This window comes from Eublepharis macularius, chromosome 3 (genome assembly GCF_028583425.1).
Source record: "Eublepharis macularius isolate TG4126 chromosome 3, MPM_Emac_v1.0, whole genome shotgun sequence".
Lineage (NCBI taxonomy): Eukaryota > Metazoa > Chordata > Lepidosauria > Squamata > Eublepharidae > Eublepharis > Eublepharis macularius.
In genome coordinates, this window is record NC_072792.1 from 69,976,535 (window position 1) to 70,001,613 (window position 25,079).

The 25,079-nt window shown below is 42.7% G+C and overlaps 1 protein-coding gene across 2 annotated transcripts in view; it reads right to left on the reverse strand.

The window, feature by feature from the left end:
* The window catches only part of SCML2 (Scm polycomb group protein like 2), an 81,149-nt gene that overhangs the window by 45,726 nt on the left and 10,344 nt on the right, over nucleotides 1-25,079 (reverse strand). Inside the window, exons 2-3 of one of the 2 annotated variants that reach the window (XM_054973689.1) lie at nucleotides 7,644-7,748; nucleotides 5,132-5,200 (exon numbers count right to left, since the gene is read on the reverse strand). In XM_054973689.1, the coding sequence (XP_054829664.1) occupies nucleotides 5,132-5,200; nucleotides 7,644-7,665 (91 nt within the window). In that variant the 5' untranslated portion in view covers nucleotides 7,666-7,748. The remainder of the gene's footprint in view (nucleotides 1-5,131; nucleotides 5,201-7,643; nucleotides 7,749-25,079) is intronic. The other variant, XM_054973691.1, reaches the window with a different exon arrangement.

The following is a 25,079-nucleotide window of genomic DNA, read 5'->3' on the forward strand; positions in this document are numbered from 1 at the left end:
CACAGTACAACATTCCATTGCATTGTCTTAGAGACCAAGCATTATTGTAAGAGACATGGCCTTAATTTTTACTTTTAAACAGAAAAACCTCTCACTTTCAAACCTTACTAATAACTCAATCATCTTTGACTATAAATATATTAATTTTTATTTTCCTAGGAGGTAATTCTATGAATTCTCCCATTTTGAGGAAGAGATATAGATGTGACCAGTTTTCAGATTTTGCTAGAGATTAGTGTCTTAAGCTACGTATGTACCCAATTTCAGCTTTGTATGAATGTATATACACAGAGACACACACACACACACTAGTGGCTATAGCGCAAACATATAATAATTCTAGTAAGCAGAGTCTTAATAGTATTTTTGGTATCTGAGGAAAGAAACGTTCTGTGATTTTTTTAAAAAAATGATATTCATAACAGTTATAATATGGTTAGCACATCTAGAACTACTTTACACATGTGCACGCAAAGTTGACAATACTGCTAATTTTATTAGACCTTTGCTTACAGATGGGAAGCATATACCTCCTCTGTAGCACAAAGTGCATTTGCCCATTTTTGGTTTACACATCCTCTTCCAGATAAGCAAGATCTCAGCTCAGTCATCTATGCTCTTACCACATCCTTATTAGACTAATACAATGCCCTGAATGTGGAACTATATCTGAAGTCTATTTGGAAGCTTCAAACAGTGCAAAACATAACAACCAGACTGCTAACTGGCATGAGCTATTACAACATAATTTGCCAGTACACACACAGATACACTGGCTGCCACAATTCAAAGTGCTGGTTTTTATGTTATTTGCAGGGCTTTTTTTTCAGCCGGAATGCCCCAGAACAGCATGCCAGCACCTCTTTAAAATATTTTTAAAATGTCCTGTTGTGGCTATTTTGGACCCATATGGGCCCAGATTGGGCCGAAAAAAAGCCTGGATTGGGCCGCTGCTGGGCAGGGGAGGGTTCCCCCGCCCAGCAGCGGCCAGTTTCAGGCCGACTCGGGCCTGATCTGGGCCATTTCGGTGCCGCTTTGTCCTTTTGGGGCCCATTTAGGGCCCAAAACAGACCAGATCAGGGCCAAAACAGCCAGAATCGGGCCAGTGACAGTCAAGGGAGGGTTCCCCTGGCCAGCAGCAACACATTCCAGGCCATTTCGGCCCCAATCCAGGCCCCAAATGGTCCTGATTTGGGCCGAAACGGCCCAGGTCGGGCCGGTGCCTGACCTGTTCCAGGCCTGATCCGGGCCTTCGGCCCTTTGGAGCCCATATAGGGCCTGAAACGGCCCAGATCGAGGCCGAAACAGCAAGGATTTGACCACTGCAAGGTGGGGGTACCGACAGTAGAACCCCCCCCCAGCATCGTTTTGGGCCTGTTTTGGCCATTTTGGGCCCATTTCAGGCCCAAAATGGCCAGGATCAGCCCCCAAATTGCCTGGTTTGCACCTCTGCCTGGCAGGAAAATACTCCCCCACCCAGCAGCAGCCCAATCCTGGCCATTCTGGGACCTTTTCAGCAATTTTGGGCCCAATTCAGGCCTAAAATGGCGAGGATCGGACCCAAAACAGCCAGCATCAGGCCCCTGGCAGGCGGAGGAAGACTCCTCCTCCCAGCAGAAGCCTGATCTTGGTCATTTTGGGCCCCTTTCGGCCATTTTGGGTCCAACTCAGGCCCAAAATGACCAGGATCAGGCCTGAAATGGCCAGGATTGGGCCCTAAATGGCTAGTTTCAGGCCACTGCCCGGTGGGGGAGCGCTCTCCTGTGTGGCAGCAGCCTGTTCCAGGCTGATCCAGGCCAGTTCGGGCCTGTATTGGCCCAATTTAGGCCCAAAATGTTCCAGATCTGGCCACTGCCAGGTGGGGGAGTGTTCCCCTGCGGCGGAGCGGCCCGTTCCGTGCTGATTCAGGCCTGTTCTGGGTCAAATTTTGTTTTATTTTTTTTTAGAAAATTTTTATTAGGTGAGAATATTAATATACAACTTTCAAATAGCATCTCATTATCCTTTCCCCCACCCTTTCCCTCCCCCCCTTTTCCAAGACTTCCAACAGCTTTCCAACCCTATAGCCTAATCTATTCCCAATCTGTCCCGTTTTTCTATAACTCCTTATCTCATGTTTACTTACTCTTTTATTCAACTAAGCCCTATCTATTAACTTCAAAAATATTGTTATAAACTTAAAATCTATTATCTATTACTTTATATTAGCTCCACATATATTTAAATTTAAACTAACTGTCGGATAAAATATCTACTTTAGTAATTCTAACAATATCTGTTAACTCTAAGTCCACTTACGTTTGGGCTAACAATTAGCTAATACTTCACTTCATATGGTAAAGACTCTATCTCTTCTCATAACAAATCCATTCTAATAATTTTCAAATTGCCATAATTCCCCCTTTACGTCCCACTTCTTTTCTAAATACGTTTTCAGTCTTCCCCAATCAGTAAAGAATTCTGCCAGATTCTGATCTCTCAGCTTCCTTGTCATTTTATCCATTTCCGCCATGTACAGCAATTTAGGCATCCAATCTTCAATAGTTGGTATTTCTTGCACCTTCCATTTTTGCGCATATAAAAGTCTTGCTGCCGTCGTCATATAAAATAGTAATGTTCGGTATTGAGTAGGAACATCTTCGATGCTTAAGTTCAATAGCAATAGTTCTGGGTTCTTCTTTATTTGAATCTGCAATATCTGTTCTGGGTCAAATTTAGCTTATCACTGCCTGTGGGATGACATCACTTCCCAGAAGTGACGTCATCATGCAGTCCCAGAAGTGAGCGTGCACTGCGTGCACACACATGTATTGAGAGACACATCAGCTCCTCCCGGGAGTTGCCCCAGGTTAGAGTTTCCCCACCTCTTTCCCCCCCCCCAAAACCCCTCATTTGCATCACACCTTTCTCAGTGAGACCCAAGGTGGATTGATTGTACAGTGCAAGTCAATACAATGGCTGGGACATTCAATAAAGAATACCATGGGGTACAGATTGTAGAAATTTTAAAACCAGCATGGACCTAAATAAAATAATTTGGCATGATCTATTAAATAAAATGGAAACTCCCAGTAGAAATATATCTACACCATCAGATAGTACCCAGTATAGTATATATATTCTACAGTCCCTGTCCCTTTACCAAGACATCTCTCTGAGCCTTTTTTATAGCACAGGCCTATTGCCCAAATGAAACAATTTCATCTCCATGTCTTGTTTTACTACCTTTCTCCCACCTTTGCTGCTGGCCCCACAATCTGTTTTTTTAAGGTGGAAAAAGCCTAATACTGGCAACTTCAAAGAGCAGCACATGAGAATAAGGCTTAAAACTAAATAAAAAACATGTTAAATCTTATTCCCTTTTCAGAAAGCCTTGTTTGTTTGGAAGCAAAATGGCTAAGGCTCTGACATACTTTATGTGGTCATTTGTGAGATTTCTTTAAATATATCTTCAGTGTTTTTCATTGTTGGATATTTGTAAGGCATGTAACAAGTATGATGACTGCTTTTCCTAAACAACCTCACCTTCAGGAAAATGATTTGAAGCAGGTAAGATGCGGTGCTTAAAAGAAAACCCAACTGTTGTTTCTGAACTCTAAATTGTCCCCATCCCACTTTCCCCTGTGGAATTCAAAATGCTAGTTGCCTGGAGAAACAAACATTTCTCCTGCAGGGATTGAGTCTGTAGTCAGAGATTTCACAACCTAAGGTGGCTTCATGGGCCAACAACTGAACATGTGAAAAGTAGTCTAACCAATAACCAACAATGGGCCTTAGTCCAGTATTCAGTTTACTGCACCCAGGAAAATATTTTGTCTCAACATCATCCAGTTTTTGTGCCATAAACACACCATGATTTCTCATTGGCAGATCTAAAAGCCCATTCATCTTTCCATCAAAGCTGAATATCTTTTGTGGAAAAGTTATTTTTTTCCCCAATTCTTAAATTTAGTTCTGAGGAAAATGCTTTCTTAACCTATATATAGAGTTGCTATGTGAAATGTGCTTCTGGGAGAGTTAAGGGCACTGGCTGAGAATTGTGCTGCTATTACTGTTGCTTGGGATGAACGGAACCTGACAAAGGAAAAAGCAGAGATGTATAAGGAAAGCTTTTTCAAGAACTTATGTAATGAGTTTATTTGAACTTTTTCCCAGAAGTACCCTGATCACATACCTTCTATGAGCCCCTACACTATCCCATCCAAGGCAGCAGCAAACAGCAGTAAGCACTTCTCTGCACAGCTCAACCCCATACAACTTTATTTATCAGCTGATCTAAGTAGCACACCCACAGCAGAAAATACACAGGTGGAAAGAGGCACCTAGGTGCCCCCTTAATTCAGTCAGCAAATCCAACTCAGGTGCAACAACACAGACTCATGATATGCCTTTACAACTTATCTTTAGATCTGTACTTTTCCCTGTTGTAAGAAGCCTTTCCATCCCTCACAAGGAGAATTGTTTGGCTTACAGCACTACATGGGTTTATCACATGGAAAAATCTTTTGCATAAGTTTAAATTATTCAAATGCTTTCTAATTCTTCCACTTGTTCTAACCTACTGCTCAACCTTGTCTTGTTAACATATTTCCCAGAAAACTCTAATGTCACTGCTTTAGAACTAGAACTTCGTTAGAACCTTTTGCCCCTTTCATTCCCCTCTCTTATCACTTTATGTAAAATCTCATACTTTCTCTCAACTTGCTATTTTTCCCTCACAGGTACAACACTGAACACTCAAAGGCGTGCCCTGCAGTTGGAAACCGGTAAGGTAGTACCAAATTGTATACTGTTGGACAACAACCATCCAGATTCATTCATAAGTCTGCTTTTGCTCTAGGTACCACATATGTATACACATGTCAATTACTGTGCTATTGTCTTCCCTATTTTCATTAGGAAACAGCGCTGTAAAAGACATTCCTAAAAGAATGATAGTTAACTTAAAGAAAATACACAGGGAATAAGAGTAGACCACATGCGAGTAGACCACATGCGAACCAATGCAAAGGTCATATGTACTAGTAATGATTTACATGGCCGCTGCACACATTTTGTTAAGCTGCCATACATATGCACCAACATTCAATAATTTAAAAAGTATTATTACATTCACATTTATACTACTTACCATTATTTAACAACTGATTGCTTGACTGATTATTCTTCCCATGTTTTTCTTTTTTAATAGTCTTGGAATCTAAAAAGACACAATGTTTAGAGTATAAGGACATTTCTGCTGAAAACTATCAATGCAAACCTGTTAACAGGATGAAATTAATAAATTAATAAATATTTAAGTTTAGGCACATACATGAAATAATAACGCAACTAAGGCTGTGATTCTATTCAAATTTATTTGGAAGTAAGCCTCACAGAAGGCAACAGAAGTTACTTCTAAAGAACCATGATTAGTACACAAGCCAAACACTCAATGCATTGGGTGGCAGGCAGAGGGATGGTATAAGAGGGAGGTACACTAAAAAACCCTAATATTATGTTTAGATATTAAGGAATCAAAACTATATTTAAATTTAAAAATATATTCCATTATAACAAAGTCTTCCTTCTCCTCAAGTTATATTATGGAATTCATCACCAGAGATTGTTGTAACCAACATTATTGCCTACATAACTAACATCATTGCGTATGTAAGGAAACAATTAAAGATAGACTGAATAGTGGCTTAGAATGAACAAGAGGCCATTTTATTTTGTCTTGCTTTGGGAATGTGTTGTATTTGGATTTATTACTGACAGTTTTTACATCTGGCCCACAAACCACGGATCTCTGAAAGCCAACTACAATGCATTCTTTGCAAAGTTATATCAATTGGCAAGGCCAGGTATCCTACCCAAAGTATTCAGAGTTGCTACAGCTATCTCTGTGTATGTGTTTGTGTGTGTGTGTGCGCGCGCTCATTTTATATCCAGCATTTCCAAGACCACATGTAATAAGCTAGAAATCCAATTACAGCAATATGATGAACACTTAGGCTTGCACGACTAATTACAGTAGAGGCAAATATAAAGCATTCAGTATGTACCTGATTTAACCACTTAATACATGAAGCAGGACGTTTTTAAAACCTCATGTACGCTACAGGCTAATTGGGTCTTCCAACAACATGCTTTCTCAGTGCAGATGTGGTTGGTTGTTTTTTAAGTACATTTCCAACTCAGCTATTACAAGCAGCTGTAAGTATAAAAGAGACCTCTAACATTCGTTTGATTCTACTGAAATACGGAAACATAATCTTGAGCAAAATTTCTTTATTTTCACAAAACAATTCCATCTAAGTTCCATATAAATAAGCTTTAATAAAAATGTTCCTGGGTACAATTTTTACCATAATAATAATAATTTCTCCAGCTCTGGCCCAGGGGATGGAAAGGCAAAGTTAAGATCTTAGGTGGGAAATATACTTCCCTGACTATAATGGGCCACAACTAAAGAAGAGAATAAACTATTAAGAGAATAAACTATTATTATTTATCATATAAGAAATATTATCTTAGATATGTTATCTTAGCATGAAACTAATGACTTTTTCCTTCTCACTTTCTTACAAAAGTGTTTAGAGAACGCCTATAGTTCAACAGCTTCTAAAGTTGGATTTAAAAGACCTGGAGTCTATTCATTCATTATTTGTGCCAGGATTCAGTCCATGATGGTATCACAAGTTGGCCTCAGGCTCGCAAATTCATCTCCTGTTCCTCTCATTGTAAGCGAAGATTTTACCAGAGAGACCCTTTACCAGTTTCAATGTGGAATTTTCAATGTGGAATTTTTCTGTCTCTGAGATATAAAAATGTTAGCAATTCAAATAAATGTGTGAGATCCTCAAATTAGTTGCATAATTCTACTAGAGTCATAGGAAAGGATTAGGGAAGGGAGCACACTGCCTCAATGCCATGGGTGGAATCCTGAACCAATAATAAATCAATAGATACAAACTTAAAGCACTGTAAAGAGTTCTGTTTGTAGTAGGGTCGCCAGGTCCCCTGACCCTCCCAGTGAGGGGGAGGCAGACCCAGTACTCAACATTCTGAAGAATCTTTAAGAATTGGCCTGTTTGGAGCCCAAATTGGCCCCAAGCAAAGCACGAGAGCATTCCCATGGCCAGCACGATGACGCACTCTGAGGGCGTGCCCAGGAGGCATTTTGCCTCCTGGGCCCATTCGTCACACCTTTTCCTACTAGTCAGGTGAGTGGTGGCAGGGGGTGGAGGCTGGAAGCAGGAGATCCCCCACACTCACTGGGGACTGGCCACTCTAGTTTGTAGTGTTCCGATTACAAAAATACTTGTGTCTACAACTATTTGAGCAAAGTATTTTAACGTGAAACATTTTACACCAATCCACAATCCAGCTAAATGGAAGGCCGTACACAGGTCCGTGTTGAGATGTACCAAGAGAAGAACCACAAGCCACTTACTTCTTAGTTGCCTATTCTTTCTTATACTCAGTTGGCCTAGGGTTACCCTAACGGGTCTTAATGATCTGTCCTTTATGCTACCAGGCCTCTCCAGTCAGGCACGCCTATCAGGCCCTTAGGACCTAAAGACTGGGGTGTCCTCATACTGCATTCTCCTAATGTAAAAAAACCACCTTCTTTTATTACTTTTTAAAAATAACTTTACCTTTAGTAGTTGTTTTCCCCATGGTAAAATGTCTGATCTTCCCTTTCAACAATAAAAACACATATGTTGTAAGAATGCTTTGCTCTTCTTTTTAGTACAAATTTCCTGTGGAGCAGTAATAATGATTAAGTTTAATACAAACATTTTATAAAAAATTACAAAAGTTATTAGAAAAAATTATGAAGTTATATTGAAACTAGGACCAACTAAAAAAAACATGACTTTTTAACCCTTGAAAAGATAAAAAAGAAAACAGAACAGCACTTACCTGTGATTGTCATTCATTAAGCAAGCCACCCTACAGTCACACATGTGGGATCTGCACAGGCACAGGCTTGCTGTGGTAAAGCCCTAGAGGGTACTCTTCCCTCCAACTAGTCTTCGTACCAAAGCAGTCATGTCAGACAAAGGGACAGCCTGTCTCCTCAGTCCTCACTCTGCCATTGTTAGAGAAAGTGCAACACTAAAACGTGGCTTTTGATGCAGCAACCAGAATTTTATTGTGGTGAATACCCAGAGGGAAGTTATTATCATAAGCATAAATGTACAAACAGTATTCAAAGAAAAAACTGTTATAATATCCATAAATCTCCATCTCTTTCTTCTTTTGAAAGTTCACAGTGGGGCAAGCAGGATGTGTGCAATAGATCACTCAATGAACAGTTACAAGTAAGTGCAACTCTGTTTTCATTGTTGTGATCACTGTGCAGTCACACATATGGCAGAGTAGTAAGTGCACCAGGAAAATGGAAGCTGTCAAACAAATTTTGTAACACTGCTCTTCCAACCTTGGCCTCCTTTACAGAATTTACATCCATAACAAAGTACCTGGCACAAGTGTAGGTTACAGACCACATCTCTGACTGGCATATGTCCTGTAAGGGAAAACCTCTCTCTGCTCTGCACCGTGTTGGAACGGGCACGTATAGAGCAAGGATTATGTACCTTTGCCAGGGTGTAAAATGAAAGTCGTAGCTGAGGGCAGCCAGTTCAGCCACCCATCTAGCAGAAGGTACAGCTACTAAAAATGCAACTTCAACAAACAAATGAGCTAAGGAGAAAGTGGCTAAGAGCTTGAATGGTTTAGCCATGGTTTGGAAAGAACTAATGATAGGTTCCACTGAGGGGCCAGGAGTATCAATGGTGGGGATACATCATATAGACCTTGAGGGAATGCTTAGTCAGGGATGCAAAACCAGAGATAATTCCCCATGAGATGCGGATTAAGTTGCCAAATGAACTTTTATTGAGGAAGTAGCTAAACCAAAGCATTTTAATTCTATCAAATAATCAAACATACGGGAGACACTTCAAAATGAAGATTACAGACATTTTTTTCCATAGTCCAGTAAGCAAACCTAGTCCATTTTATAGAACATGATTTTTGAGAAAAGAGTTTCTTTGATTCTCTTATAATGACCAACACTGCATTGTAAAAAATTAAGTGCTCAGGCAGATTTCCAAAATGTAAAGTGGAGTGATACCATATTATGAAGGAGAGCTTTCTCACATGAAATTAGATCGGCTTCTGGATCAAAAACGTTGGAGAGAAATTTTTCATGCAATGCCCACTCATGATTGCTCCTTTCGGACCTGCTGAAGGAATCTGCCCAGATGTTTTCTACACCAGCAGTATGAGTAGCCTGTAGCAAACAATGCCAAGTTGCTTACTGTCAGACATGCAGGGGTTCCATGCACAAGGGGTGAAACCAGGGCTTTTTTTCTGGGAAAAGAGATGGTGGAACTCAGGACCGCACAATGATGTCACTTTGGGTAATCTGGAACAAGGGAAAGTTTTTTAAAGTTTAAATTGCCCTTGGCTAAAATGGTCACATGGCTGGTGGCCCCGCCCCCTGATCTCCAGACAGAGGGGAGTTTAGGTTGCCCTCCACGCCGCTGCGCAGAGGGCAATCTAAACTCCCCTCTGTCTGGAGATCAAGGGGGGTCACCAGTCATGTGACCATTTTCAAGAGGTGCCGGAACTCCATTCCACCGCATTCCCGCTGAATACAAACCCTGGGTGAAACATGGTACTACCTTTTTTTGTTTATATAGAACATAGCTGTTGTGTTATCTGTCCAAATAGAACATAACTTTGACTAGAGGCTGCAAAAGATGCAAAAGCAAGTTTAAATCCTCTGAGTTCTAAAAGGCTGATGTGTAATATAGCCTCTTGAGGAAAGCATGTACCACTGACCAATGAACATTTACAATGGGCTCCCCTCGCCCTCAATAGTGAGGCATCAGCAGTGACTGTGATGTCAGGGAAACTGTAACCTAAATTCATGTCCTGGGACAAATGATCCGAAATGGTCCACCTGGTCAGAGACTTTAACACCTTTCTAGCGATATAGAAACACTCCCTCTGAGAGTGTACTGCAGGCTTAAATGCCCTAACAAACCAGTTGTGTAAGGTCTGTAAGTGAAAGTGGGGCAGTGGCAGAAAAACAGTCAAAGCCACCATCATTCCCAATAAATGCTGAATAGATTGATAGACACCTCAAAAATGTCTGTTTTACTTTGGTCATAGACACTTCCACTGTAGTGTCCTGTCCTTTGGGTTGGCCACAGCTCATAAGGTATTCACTAAATGCCTAGCTTCCACGATTACACACCTGAAGATCATTGGATGCAACATCAGTAAAAGAAACCAATCGATACTTTGAAACTGTAATGAAAACATTTAGGTTTCTAAGGTCCAGAATAGTCCAAGAGCCCCAATCCTGTTCAAGGTCCAAGAAATACCTGTAATAAAAAAACCCTAGACTGTTGCTATAAGGGTGGCACCAGTTCAGTTGCTTCATTCAGAGGGATTCAACCTCATCCAACAACAGTTTTGGGGAAATTGACAAGGCCCCAGAGAGTATGTGAAGGGGTGGGTTGAGAACATTAAGAAATATATGCACAGCTATCTGTTGTGAGGGAAGACCAGCCCAACAAAAAGTAACAGAGTCTGTTATGGAATGGCTTCTCTAGTGTCCCATCTTTCCTAAGGGAAGGAGTCAGGTCTGCTTCTGGTGAAGCTGATACCTAGGGGTCTGAGATATACCTTTAGGCCTTTATTTGAAGTAACATTCCTTATTACACTGCTGCTGGAAAGTGTATTGGAGCTTTTGGATACAGTCCACTGAAACCAGTCCTGTGGAAAATAAAAACCATCAGTGGCACAACAACCTGTACCTGGAGTGTTATCTGGGTCTGTAAGTAGGCAAAAGGGAAGAAATCAGACAGTGTGGTGTAGCTGTTCTTCCAAATATGGTCAAGAGCATAATCTATTTCAGTGCTGAAAATGGTATCTCCCTCAAAAGGCAGGTCTTCAAGTTTGCATGTGGAATGGTTGGTAAGGGCAATCCAATGCAGCCAAGCACGGCATCCGAGTACTATGAAGGAAGCCAAGCCCCTACCAGCCAAATCTGCTACATGCCTTGCAGTGTTAATTTGTTACTTGAAGAGCTTAATTGTTTTCACCTACTTCACCTTAACTAAACTCTTGTTTTTGTCAGGGAGGGCCTCCAAACTGTACAACATGCTTTTGCACAGGAATAACTTGTAGCAGCCTAATATCTGGCTATTCTGAGCAAGAGAGCAGCACAGGAATATCCTACCAAAACTATGCAATTTGCAGCCCTCCCTATCCATGGTGGCTAAATAATGTACTCTTTGGATCTGTTCCAATCTGGTTTCAGGGCCTGGTCATGAGGTTAAAATGGCCTTGGTAGCCCTGGGGGATAACCTGCACCAGGAGATGGATAGGGGGAGCGCAGCCCCTGTTAATTCTCCTGGACCTCTCAACAGCTTTTGATATGACTGATCATGGCATCTTTCTGGACCACCTTTCAGGATTGGGACCGGGAGGCACTGTTTTGGTTTTGGTCCTGCCTTGAGGGTAGGTTTCAGAATGTAGTGCTGGGTGACTGCTGCTCTTTGGCCTCTGGGTTCCACAAGGTTCTAACTTGTCCCCCATACTTTTCAACAGCTATGTAACACTGCTGGGAGAGGTCATCCCAAGATTTGGGCAGATTTGTCACCAATATGCAGATGACACTCAGCTCTATCTTGCGCTTCCAGCAGATCCCAGGAAAGCCATGGAAACTGTGAACAGGTGCCTGGAGTCAGTTTTGGGATGGATGAGCTTGTTAGCTGAAACTTGTTAGCTGGAGGTGCTACTGGTGGGTATAAGGTTTGACCCAGGAATGGAGATATCTCCTATTCTGGATGGGGTTCCACTCCCCCTAAAGGAGCAGGTTCATAGGTTGAGGGTGTTGCTGGACCTGGGACTCCTGTTGGATGAACAGGTGGCAGCAATGACCAAAAATGCCTTTTAGCAACTCCAGCTGGTGAGCCAGCTTCAGCTTTTCCTGGGCAGAAAAGATCTTGCCACTGTGGTGCATGCTCTGGTAACACCCACATTAATTACTGCAATGCACGCTCTTTGAGGCTGTCCAGAAACTGCAATTGGTACAGAATGCTGAGGCCAGAGTGTTGATTGGAGTGGGTTGTAGGGACCATATCAGTCCAGTCTTGTTTCATATACACTGGCTCCCTTTTTGCTTCCAAGACCAATTCAAAGTCCAACATTGATTGGGACTTTATGAATCTACACACCTTCTGGTCATCTTCAGAGACCTTGCTTCGGGTACGACTGCCAACTGAGGCTAGATAGGTAGCAGCCAAAGAAAAGGCCTTCTCAGTCATGGCACCAACTCTTTGGAACTCCTTCCCAAGGGAGATTTGCCTGTCTCCATCATCTTCCCACAGCAGCTAAAGACTTTTTTGTTTCATTTCGCATACCTCCAGTAAATTCTTATTGGCCCTTCTCCCTGATTGTGTGTTTATATCTGTATATGTTTTATTATATTTATATATGCATTTAACATGTAATTTTAATGCTTTATCTGTTGTTTATCACCTTGGGGACTCTATTTTGGGAGGAAAGGTGGCATATGTTTTAAATAAATAAATAGGATGCCTTTTGCTTATTGTCAGTGGATTCCACAACCAGACAATTAGCTCATGGGTGAGAAAAAGGAAACTTGGGACTGTTCTCACTAACCCTGTACATAGATTCCACCTAAGTGAAGGCTGGCAAGAGACTTCTGCTGTAGTTCAGCTGAGAAGCCCAGCAGGATCTGAGGCTTTGATGAAGACATGTTGATTTTCAGGGAATTAGCTGTACTTAATATCTGGTCTGAGTAGAGGTGCAGGTCTTCATTAGGTGAAATAAAAGTGGGATCCTCTACCACATCATCAGGGAATGGTTCTAAGGTATCTTGGACTTATCACAGTTACCAGATTGCAGTATATCAGAACCAGTGGAAGAGCTGGGGGAGGAACACCAATATTGTCTCAATTCTGAGTGACAAACCTAATGAAGCAGCAGAGAAGGGGACTGGTATTAATGTTCGCAGAGAAGCCAAGCATGAAAAATTCTTCTACAGAGCCAAAGGGCAGTCACGGATAAGAGGGCAGCATTCTTTCCACGTCAAATTTGAACAAGAGGGGCCAGCATTGAGGAGACACTGCTGGACTTCAGTGGCCACAATCTCTCCAGGCCTGTTTCCTCTTAAACTGTGAACATCTGCTTGCTTCAGCCAATTCCTCAGTGGAACCCAGGAGAACCGGGAAGCTCCTTTATGCCCTCAAATGGTCAGAGATGGACACAAGCTCAACTTCAATCTCACCTGCAGACTACAAAGTTACCTTCAAATCAACTGAATTCAGATGGGGGGATAGTTATGAGGTGGGCAAGATGGCTCTGAAATCACCAACATAGGGATGACCATTGCAAGTGGCACTGGAGCAGCCAAGACAGAATGGATCTTCTTGCTGGACTTATTGTGTTTGTCCTTTCACGTGGATTTTTTGATAGGAGGTTTGGAGCTACTCTTTGATGGGCCCAATGAAACCATGTGGCTTTTTGATACCAAAGAGATAGAACTTGCCCAACAACTATGATGCAAGGAGGGAGATGGGTGGTGGCCACCTTGCCCGTCTGTGGCCACCAAAGCCTTGTCCCAAAGGGCTGCCTTTAGGCAAGAAGACCTGTCATACCTGGCAGCTGGAGTGAATTGCTTGCAAAACGAGCAATTTGACATGTTATAGCTTTCACCGAGGTATAGTAGGAAACAGGAGTGGACATCTGTTAGAGTCATTTTGGTACCCACACTGGGTACACTTCTTAAGTAATATCTTTTTGGCCTTTTCAACATATGGCTATGAATTCACAGAGATCTCCAGGTTGAAGAAAATTATTCAGACAACAAAAAAATGAACAGCAAAAGCTGGAAGCCCCTCTCTCCATGACAGCAGAAAGAGGTCTGAGGAGACAGACACTCTCCTTTCCTAATGTGACCAGTTAGAGGAGAGAGCACCCCCTAGTGCTCTGGAAGCTTCTATCATGGAATGCTTGTGCCTGCAACAGATCCCAGATGTGTAACTGCACAATGATCATGACGATGAGCATGTTTACACCCGAGCCCTAAAAAACATTTTCTGGGAAGCAAACACTATGGAACTTAGTACCATCAGTGTACTTTACTTTTACATATGCTATTTTAAATGTTAAACATATGCTATCGTTCTTAATTTCTGTTATTCAAATGATATGTTGCTTATTAATATTCCCCCATTATAAATATTTTCCACCAAGCTTATGGATCAATATTAAAACAAGACTCTTATGTGGAGGAAAGATTGGCAAGTGTCTCACTGGCAATGATCAGAATTACTCATTATCTATACCACGAGGTAGCATTATTAAATGTTTTTACAACTAATTGGATGCTTCTAATAATTTCAGAATAACAAATTACAATTTCAGAGGCCAACAAGATTTTCAGAGTAGAATCTTTCCAGAGTAAAAGCTCACTTCTTCTTCATAAAGCTTGAAAGCTTATACCCTAAAAATCTTGCGGTTTCTAAGGTACCACTGGACCCAAATCCTGCTGTTCTATTGCAGACCAACAGAGCTACTTACCAAATTACAATGTCATATTCTTATGCTCTAATAATATTTTCTACATATTGTTGTTTTTAAAATCTATGTCTTAAAATGTACATTTTTGTAGAAATGCATGAATAAATAATTATTTTGAAAAAAATGTATAAATATAGCAATAAATGTTCATTGCCTTAGTTTCTTGTCTAATGAAAATTGTTTGTTTCACTTTGCAGGCTTGATCATTTAATAGTGGAGATGATGCTGAATTCTTAAATACATTGCTAACTATATGGTCAACTCATTAAACTATGCTTTAAAAATCAATGATGGTTAAAATACCACAGTAAAGAAAACATGATTTACTTTGCAGTAGCATCTCAGCTACACAAATCTGCATTTCACAACTAAGGTTCATAAATATTTCCATTGGCTTTATCAAAATTGTAGCAGCAGCATACATTACAGCAGTAAATCTGGCAAGTTATTGTCTTTATTCATAAATATACACAAAATAAAAATTTAAATGGTTGTGAATGATGCAAGTTCCGTTCTAATCTTGTGCCAGCACTTGAATTGTATTGTCATTTATTGCCCTTGCTTTCCTGAGGTGTACAACTTTGATTAATGCTGGTAATTTTCTAACTTGATTCACACACACAAACACACATACACACACCAATTGAAGACTGAGAATGGATAAAAACTATTTTATTTCCTAGGATGAAAGCTATATAGTACTTATCAGCTTTATATCCTAAATATAGTCCATGAGCCAGATGAGATGTCAGTATCAACTAAGGTGGAAAACATCTTATTTTTTTGTGGAAGATGTATGTCTATGCAGGGCTTTTTTTCTAGGAAAAGAGGTCATGGAACTCTCAAGAGGAAGAAACACAGGGAAGAGAATGTTGCTGTTTTCGAATGCCCCACTGCTTTTTTCAGCTGCGGGGGAGGAGGAGGGTCCCTCCTCCCTCTCCCCTCAGCAGAAAAAGCTGCTGGCATTTTAAAATAGCTTTTTTCAGCAGATGGGAGGGAAATTCTATCAGCTGAAAAAACTGGTAGCTTTGAAAACAGTAACATGTGTTGCTGCTTTCAAATGCCCCGCTGCTTTTTTCAGCTGAGGGGGGAGAGCAGCTGAAAAAAGTGGGTGTTTGAAAGCAGTGTTGCTACTTTCAAGGCCTGTAGTTTTTTTTCAGCTGATGAGGGATCCCCCTTCCATCAGCTGAAAAGCGGTGGGCTTTGAAAGCAACACTTTTCTTGCAGCTTGCAAGCGGCAAGAAAAGTGTGGCTCTTTGCCCCAAGCTAAAGAGCTGGACACCTTGGGCTGTGCACTGGAGGAAACAGGATCAGGAGGTGGGGCCACCAAACATCTGGTTACTTTCAAGAGATGCCAGAACGCTGTGTTCTGACTGAAAAAAAGCCGTCTGTGTATTTTGTTCTGATGAGATACCTCATTCTGATTAGTAGCTTAAGCTTTTTATGATGTCATCAAATGGTAAAAGCCAAATTTTCCTACCCTTTCTAATTTGAGTTATAACTCACAAACCAAATAACCAATTTCAAATTTTAAAGCTCTGTTAGGAAGCGAATAAATTCTACTACAGATAACTAATACTAATAATGCTTCTATCCATTACCATTTTTGTGATATAATAAACTGAAGGAAAAGGGTTTTTTCCTCCACATTTTTCCACATTCTACGCCACAACTGGGGAAAGAGGCTATATTGGGAAGGGGAACAGAAATCAATCTTTCTGTATTTCACAACACAAAAATTGCTTTACAATATAAATCCATTGAGAATAGGCCATAAAAGTTAAATGGACCTTCTAAGGAACCTCTCAGTATTGGTTACTGGGAAACAATGACAAAAGGAATATCTAGCTTCTGAGCACTGCTTCTGGCTTTCTAGTCATCTGATTGTTCACTATATGAGATAGGATACTGAACTAGACAGACATTTTGTCAGATCTAGCAGAACTCCCCCTTAAACCTTAACCTTTTTTGTTCCATTTGGCATCCCCCAGTAAACTGTCATCCCTTATTCCTAGTTGCATTTATATGTTGTATTGCATTGTTAAATCTTTTACATATACATTTAAAATGCTGAAGAAGTGAGCTGTGGCTCACGAAAGCTCATACCCTACCAGTCTTACAGTCTTACCAGTCTTGTTAGTCTTACAGGTGCTACTGGACTTTCGCTCTTTTCTACATTTAAAATGTTGCTTTAACGTTTAAAAAAAATAATGTCTTAATACTCAGTCTTGGGAACCCTATTTGGGTGGAAAGGTGGCATAGAAATGTTTTCAATAAATGATAAATACTGTTTAACAAACATACTTGCAAAGATGCAAGGGATAATGGAAAAGTAATCCATGCACAGACCTTTGGATCCTGAACTATGTATTATTACATTAGGCTATAACTTAGAACAGATCTAATTTTTAGCAACTTGATTTTTTTAATATGAAATTAATATGACAATAAAAATAAAACAATCACTTCCAGCAAAGATGGCAGAGTAATCAGATGCGACTCTGTGCTGCTCTTATGTCTTTCACATGTTATGCGTTGACATGGACCTGTCTTCTTTGATGCAGCGGCAATTTGCCTTGATTTGCCTTAATTTATTATTTTACATTTTTTCTTGTTATAAGTGGACATATAATTTTCAACTACAAGCCATAAGGGGAAAGATACAAAGACAGTCCCTCTTTCTTCTCCTGGAGTTGGTGTGGAAGCTTAGGAAAAAGTAATTTCTCTGTTGAAAAATATGGGGGCTCAACTGGAAAAACAATTTGAACAACTAAAATAACAATCTGAGCAACTAAAACAACTTCCCACTATCAATAAGGCAATTGATGTCAATTCAACAACTAATGGAGTCGACTGAGGCTATCAGTATACAAGTTCAACAGAAGGAAACTAAAACTGCTGCTGTGGAAGAGACCAAATCATTGGTTTTGGGATGACTATCTCAGCTTCACATAATGTTCTCTCTAACCAAATCTCTCAGTTAGAGAGTTACACCCTGTATCTAACTATTCATGTTCTTGGATTATCAGAACAGTCTGAAAAGATGAGGCAGAAGAGGCTAGTTGAATTCATGGAGCTGATTATCAGTTGCAAATTGAATGAGTTTACAGGCTTCCTTGGGTACCAGACCATGCAAACATACCACCTCCAGTAATTGATTTCTACGAGTGAGGGTAAGAAGTTACTTTTTATATTTGACAAGAGAGAGACAGGATTAGTATTGGGGTCCTAATAAAAAGCAGATCCTGCTTTACCCAGCTTATACTAAAATGTCAATATTATGTCATCAATTCAAAAGCTCTTGCAAAAGACTAGAATTTGCAATACTGCATCAAGTATCCAGCCATCTTTTGTGTCTGGTACCAAGATCAAATTAAGACATTTTACAACCCAAGGTCGGCAGAAGTTTACTTCATTAGTCTAAAAAAAATATATGGTATGTGCTGACCGTCTGAAGAAACAGCAGAACATTTATACATATACAAAGGAATCTGGGTAAAAAAAACCAGTCTCCCCTCAACCTTCCCTCCTTTTTCTCTTTGTTTCCTTTTTGTGTTTTGACTTCAAGATCTAGGCATAACACCAGCTAGAGATAACAGCTTGGCTTTTTGCTCTGTATGTGTATGCACGTGTGCGTTTGTGCATCTTTTTTTCTCTAAGTATCTCTAATATTTAGACACATGATCGAAAAATATTTTATTTATATAACTATAAAGACAGGAGTGGTCAGTATTGTGGAGATCTGACATCTTACCCAAGAGCAAAGGGGTTTTTTTTCTTTTTTCTTTTTTTTCGTTCACTTTTGGTATGGGATGGGAACTGTTGTGGTGGGCAGCTGCTGGCTGATATACAGAATAATGGTTCTACTTATTTTGTTTAAATTAGTAAATTTTTGCCATGTGTATTTTTCTGCTATTTTTGGTACAGTATTTTACTTTTTTAAATAAGTATTTTACTTATAATAAGGTTCTATATATGATATCCTGCATTTATTCAGTGATAACGGTTGGATATATTATGAGTTTATGTTAAATGTGGTGTCATGGAACATTAAGGGCATGAGAGACTGATATCATGGAATGTTAAGGGTATGAGAGAGGCTACCAAACGTAAGAAACTCATATAATGGCAAATGATTAAAAATAAGATGTGTAAAGACTGGGATGGAGAGGTATATGTTACAGATACAGCTACTCATTCTAAGGGTGTGGCTATATGAATACATAAAAGTGTCTCTTTTCAGGTTCAAGAAATAATAACAGACCCAAATGGTTGCTTTATTATTTTGGTAGTGAAAAGTTTTCATTCCGTTATGGTTGTTATTAATGCATACAGTCCAAATGTGGATTCTCCAGATATATTTCATCAATGTTTCAGTAGCTGTATAGATCTTAGGTATTATTTGTTAGTGGAGGGAGATTTTAAAGAAATACTAAATACAGCTTTAGATTGAAGCACACCCCCACATAAGGAATGTTCATTGGTGAGATCTACACTTAAAGCCTATATGGTTGAAATAGGTTTGACTTGACCCTTAGCGCATGTTATACCCAAAGGTCAGAGACTGTATCTTTTCTTCTTCTTTACATCATAACTGTTTTTATTAGATTTTCTTGTCTCAGCCATGTTGATGCCTCAGCTAAAGATAAGGAGAATGTAATGCATACTACCTCACTTTTGGAGATTCTTATTGAGTCATTACAGAAAGTGAAATCTACAATATGCGTACATAAATATTTGAGGTCGGTTAATAAATATGATATACAGAAGAATGGAAGATTTTTTCACTTACCGTGAAGCTTCCTTTCTCGGTGGTCCAGGAGTGGGGCAGTCAAGACCTCTGGGTAGCTCCTCCTCCGTCTCTTACGCAGGGCCGGACAGATCTGCGATCCTAGGGGGAGGGGCTCCCAGGCAGCTCAGTTCCTTTTCAAGCCCTTGTTGACTCCCCATACAGTTCGTTCCCAGGCTGCCACCAACCTGCTTCAAAACACTATAACAGCAACTGATGAACTATCCAATAACGTAACAGTGTAAACCACACACTCACAACAAGTAACCTAGACCAAGTTGACAACTTGCTCCGTCTGCTCTTGTGTCCTATATGACTGCTTCAACTAACCCCTTTCCTGATTGGGTGGGATTGTGACTGCCCCACTCCTGGACCACCGAGAAAGGAAGCTTCACGGTAAGTGAAAAAATCTTCCATTCTCCAGTGGTCCGGAGTGGGGCAGTCAAGACCTCTGGGATGTATGCTTAGCAGTGTTCCATTTGGGCGGGTAACTTAGGAGTCTAGTACGTGCTGTAGCACCCTCCTGCCGAAGGCTGCGTCGGAAGATGCAATCTGATCTATTCTATAGTGCCTAGTGAAAGTGTGAACTGACTTCCAGGTTGCAGCCTTACATATCTTCTCCAAGGATGGAAAGGATCTATACGCCGCTGAGGCGGCCGTCCCTCTAAGGGAATGAGCCGTGATGCCTCCCGGGGGCGAAAGGTTCCTGGCTTTGTACGCTAACCCTATGCACTCCCTGATCCACCTACTGAGTGTCGAAGTTGTGACTTTTCCGCCCATGGAGTTCCGCCTATATGAAACAAACATGCTCTCCCCTTTACGAAATTGCTTAGTCCTATCTATATAGAAGCTCAGAGCCCTTCTCACGTCTAGCCTGTGCCACTCCTTTTCCTTATCATGCTTGGGATTAGTACAAAAGGAGGGCAAAACGATGTCCTCCCCTCTATGGAAGGAGGAGTTTACCTTAGGAATAAAGGCAGGATCCGTTCTCAACACTACCTTATCCTGGTGGAAAATACATAGATCCCTGTTTACAGAAAGCGCCCCTATCTCTGATACCCTTCTAGCTGAGGTCAGACCCACCAGAAAGACTGTCTTAAGAGTCAGATTCTTCAGAGAACAAGTTGCCATTGGTTCAAACGGCTCTCTAGTGAGTGCGTTCAACACTAAGTTCAAGTTCCATGTAGGAAAACGATGCACTTGAGGTGGATTCAGCAAAGTAGTCCCTCTCAGGAACCTCTTGACGTGGGGGTGTGTAGTCAGAGATGTCCCGGACTTGGTTCCCCTAATGGCCGAGATCGCTGCCACCTGTCGCTTCAGCGTGCTTGTACTGAGTCCTTTGTCCAAACCATCTTGCAGGAACAGGAGGACCTGCTTCACTGTAGCTGACATGGGGTCTTTGTCATTCTTAATGCACCATTCATTGAAAATTTTCCATGTTTTATTATAGCTCTTGTTAGTAGATACTTTCCTTGAAGCTAACATCGTGGAAATCACCCTTTCTGAATATCCTAAATCCCGAAGTTGACCATGTTCAATCTCCAAGCCGTCAGCCTTAGAGATGCAGGATCTGGGTGCCGGATCTTCCCTTGTGTCAGAAGATCTTCCCTGCACGGCAGAGACCACGGTTGCCCCCGAGCCATCCTCTTGAGGTCCTGGAACCATGGCCTCCGTGGCCAGAACGGCGTAATCAGAACGACGTCCGCCTTCTGATCGAGGATCTTCTGAAGCACCCTGTGTATTATCTTCAGAGGGGGAAAGGCGTAAAGAAGGCATTTCGGCCACTCCTGAGTCAGCGCATCGATTCCCATTGCCTCTGGCTCGCTGTACCTCGAGAAGAACTGAGGCACCTGCCTGTTCCCCACAGAAGCGAAGAGGTCCACTCCCGGGGTGCCGAACCTCTGGCAAATCAGTGCAAATACTTGTTTGTTCAGAGCCCATTCTGATTGGTCGAGTCTGTTCCGACTCAGCCAGTCCGCCGTGGTGTTCTGTTGTCCTGCGATATGACTGGCTCTTATTGACTGCACTCTGCTTTCCGCCCAGGAGAAGATCCTCTCTGCCTCCTGGTTCAGAAGCTTGGACTTGGTGCCTCCCTGCCGGTTTATGTAGGCCTTTGCTGTCATATTGTCAGTGAGTACCATCACGTGACTGTCCTGTAGGGCGTTTTCGAACTCCAGTAGCCCGTTCCTTATGGCTTTGAGCTCCAGAAAATTTATACTTGCTTCTTTCTCCTCGGGAAGCCACTCTCCTTGAGCCACTCTGCCCTTTATGTGGGCTCCCCAGCCTAACAGACTTGCGTCTGTAGTCATGGGTATCCTGCTCGGTTCCCTGAGCGGAGATCCTTCCGCAAATCTGCTTGCATCCAGCCACCAGTCCAATGCCCTGGACAACGACTGAGGGATCCGCACCAGCCTGTGCTGTTTGTGGCAAATCACGCGTTGGTATGGACGTAGAAACCGTTGCAGTGGCCTGGTGTGGAATCTGGCCCATTGCAGTGTGTCCTGGCAGGACACCAACATGCCTTGCATCTTTGCCAGTTGCATTATCTCCACTGGTTTGCCCGCTTGCACTTCCTTGATTAAGGACAGAATTTTTTGTTGTCTCTCCGGCGATACAAAGGCTTTGTCCAATACTGTGTCCACTGTAACTCCCAAGTGGACGATCCTCTGAGTAGGGAGCAAGATGCTCTTTTGCCGGTTCACAATAAAGCCGTGATCCTCCAGGCAATCCAAGGTCCTTGTGACCGCTGTCTGTGCTGCTTGTAGGGACGGCGCCTTTATCAGGATGTCGTCGAGGTACGGGGACAGGGCAATGCCCTGGACTCTGAGGAAGGCCACCAGCGTTACCAGCACCTTGGTGAACACTCTTGGTGCAGATTTCAGGCCAAAGGGGAGAGCCCTGTACTGGAAATGCTCCCCGTCGTAGGCGAAACGTAAGTACCTCCTGTGAGATGGTCGCATAGGGATGTGCAAATAGGCCTCTGACAAATCGATGGATGCCAGGAAGTCCCCCTGCTGTATGGCTCCGGTGGTGGACTTCATCGTTTCCATTTTGAACTTTCTGTCCTTTATGTGAAGGTTCAGCCACTTGAGGTCCAGAATGGCCCTGATCTCCCCGTTCTTCTTCGGGACGATGAAGAAAATAGAATACACCCCTTGTCTCTTGAATTGTGTGGGTACTGGTTCTATCGCCTCGATCTGCAACAGGTGCTTGATAGCCTGTTTCATTTTCTGATGTTTGTGTTGCAACTGGCTGCGAAACACTTGAATGAAGCGTCTGGTTGGCACCTCCTCGAATTCCAAGGAATAGCCCTTGGATACCGTCTCCAGTACCCACCTGTCGGATACTGTTCGTCTCCATTGGGGTGCAAAGGCTTGAAGACGACCTCCAATCTGGTTTGACTTCCCCTGACACGGATAGTCATGCTTGATTGTTCTTTTTCTGTCCTTTGGATTGGGTGACTGACTTCCTGAAGGCAAATGGTCTGGCATCCGATCTCGGCTTGGTTTGCCACCTGTTCCTGAAAGGTCTTTCGGAGTTCTGTCTGGATGTTCTTCTGAAGTCTCGAAAGGAATGCCTTCCTTTATACCTCGTGTCCCTTCTCTTGGATGGCAGCACCTTCTTCTTTTCAGCGTTTTCCACTAAATATTTGTCCAAGGCTTCACCGAAAAGTTTGGAACCCGTGTACGGAATCGCTGCCACCCTGCTACGAGCTTGTTGGTCCACATCCCAGCTCCTCAGCCACGTGTTCCTATGGGCTGCCACGTTGAAGCCCATGGCTCTAGAAGACATTTGGAATGAGTCCAAGGTGGCGTCCGCTGCGAATGCTGCTGCCAGGGCTATTTTCTTCACTTCATTTTTAATTTCCTTAGGGACTTCTCTGCCTGCCGCTGCCAGATCTGAGGCCCAGGTATAGGCCTCCCTAGCAAACAAGGACCCAGTTGCTGAGGATCTTAGAGACGCTGCTGATGCCTCGAAGTCCCTGCGCAGGGCCTGTTCGATCTTCTTGTCTGATGGGTCCTTAGGCATGCCCTCAGCATCCATGGGCAGAACCGAGGTGGTAGCTAGACTGGTAACTGGGTCATCCACGATCGGCAGCTTGATCTTTCTAGCATCCTCTGGGTTCCAGGAGTAGAATTTGTGAAAAACTGATTGATACAGCTTAGGTTTTGCTGGATTATCCCATTCCATTTTCAAGACGTCATGGAAAATAGCAGGTAAGGGCACCCCTGAGTGTTTAGGCCCCATCTTAGGTAAGGCTCTCTCCAGACCTTGGGGGTAGGAGGATTCCGTCTCCTCTTTGCCTGCAATAGACTGTGATATCTCCAGAGTTCTTAATACCTTTGAAAGCAACTTAGAATACATATCAGGAGGGAAAAGCCTAGATTGCATTTGGCTAGTATCCACCTCCTCCTCCTCAGATAGCTCCCCTTCTTCACTCCCTGAGGACTTGTGGGATGATTCTGAATCTTCCAGGGGGACATCTGAGTCACTGGAGTCTTCATCCTCCCACTCCCTTAGTTTTCTCTTTTTGGTTTTAACTAGGGTAGTGGGTTCTGCACGCCTTTTCCCTTTGGAGGTACTTGGCTGTTTGCCTTTCTTATGGGAAACTGGCTTCAGATTCTTGACTGCATCGTCTATTCCTTTCTTAATCTCAGCTTGCAGCCAGGCTAAGATATTTGCCTTTGCATCTGGGCCTGCAAGATCCGGGTCACTGCCCCCCAGGCTTTCCCCTTGAGAAGGGTGTAGCTGCCTTGTTAACTTTGGGGACTCCATGCTGCTTAAAGCGGATTCAGCCACTTGTTGCTCTGCTGTACTGGCCTGTGATGTCATTCCCGCCAAATCTTCCCGCCTAAATGGAAGAGAAGCGTAGGCGGGCAATTACAATGCAGCCAGAGCCTAATAACCTCACATCCCTCAATCCGCAGGAATTAGGGGACAAATAAGCAAGCATTGACCCTCCTCAGCTTCCAAAGGCTACAAAATGATCAGTTTGCACCATTCGGGCCAAAGGCAATCAGGCTGCCATTAACTGGACTGGGCCTAAGAAGGGGGAACTCAAGGGAAAGAAACCTCCGGTTTTCTCTTTTTTATATAGCCGTTTCTGTCCCCGTGCCGTTTAGGGGCTTACAAGTAGATTCCCCCTCCCCCCTCCCCCGCTTCCTCGAGGTTCCGAGGCCTCTCCACGGGGTCCATCGGAATACTCACGAGCAAGACGCTAAATACGAGGCCGCCGCCGCTCAGAAACCGCGCCGAGTGTCCTTCTCTTCCCGCGGCTTTTCTACGGCGTTTCCAGCCGTTTGCAAAGTGGCGCCTCCGCAGAAGCCGGGTCCTAGCTTCCTAGGATCGTCGGCTCTGCTGCTCGCTCCCGAGGCCTTCAAGCCTTGTACTTGGAACAGGAGGGGGGGAGGGGTTGGAGGAATACTCCCTTCCTTTCCCCAGCAAGCCTGCGTCTCTTTTCTTCTTCCTAGGATCGCTGCTCCCACGGAGCAAAGAAAACTATGTCTGCCTGCAGAGCAGGGCTGGAAAAAACTGAGCTGCCTGGGAGCCCCTCCCCCTAGGATCGCAGATCTGTCCGGCCCTGCGTAAGAGACGGAGGAGGAGCTACCCAGAGGTCTTGACTGCCCCACTCCGGACCACTGGAGAATGGAATAACAATCTGGAGCGCCCA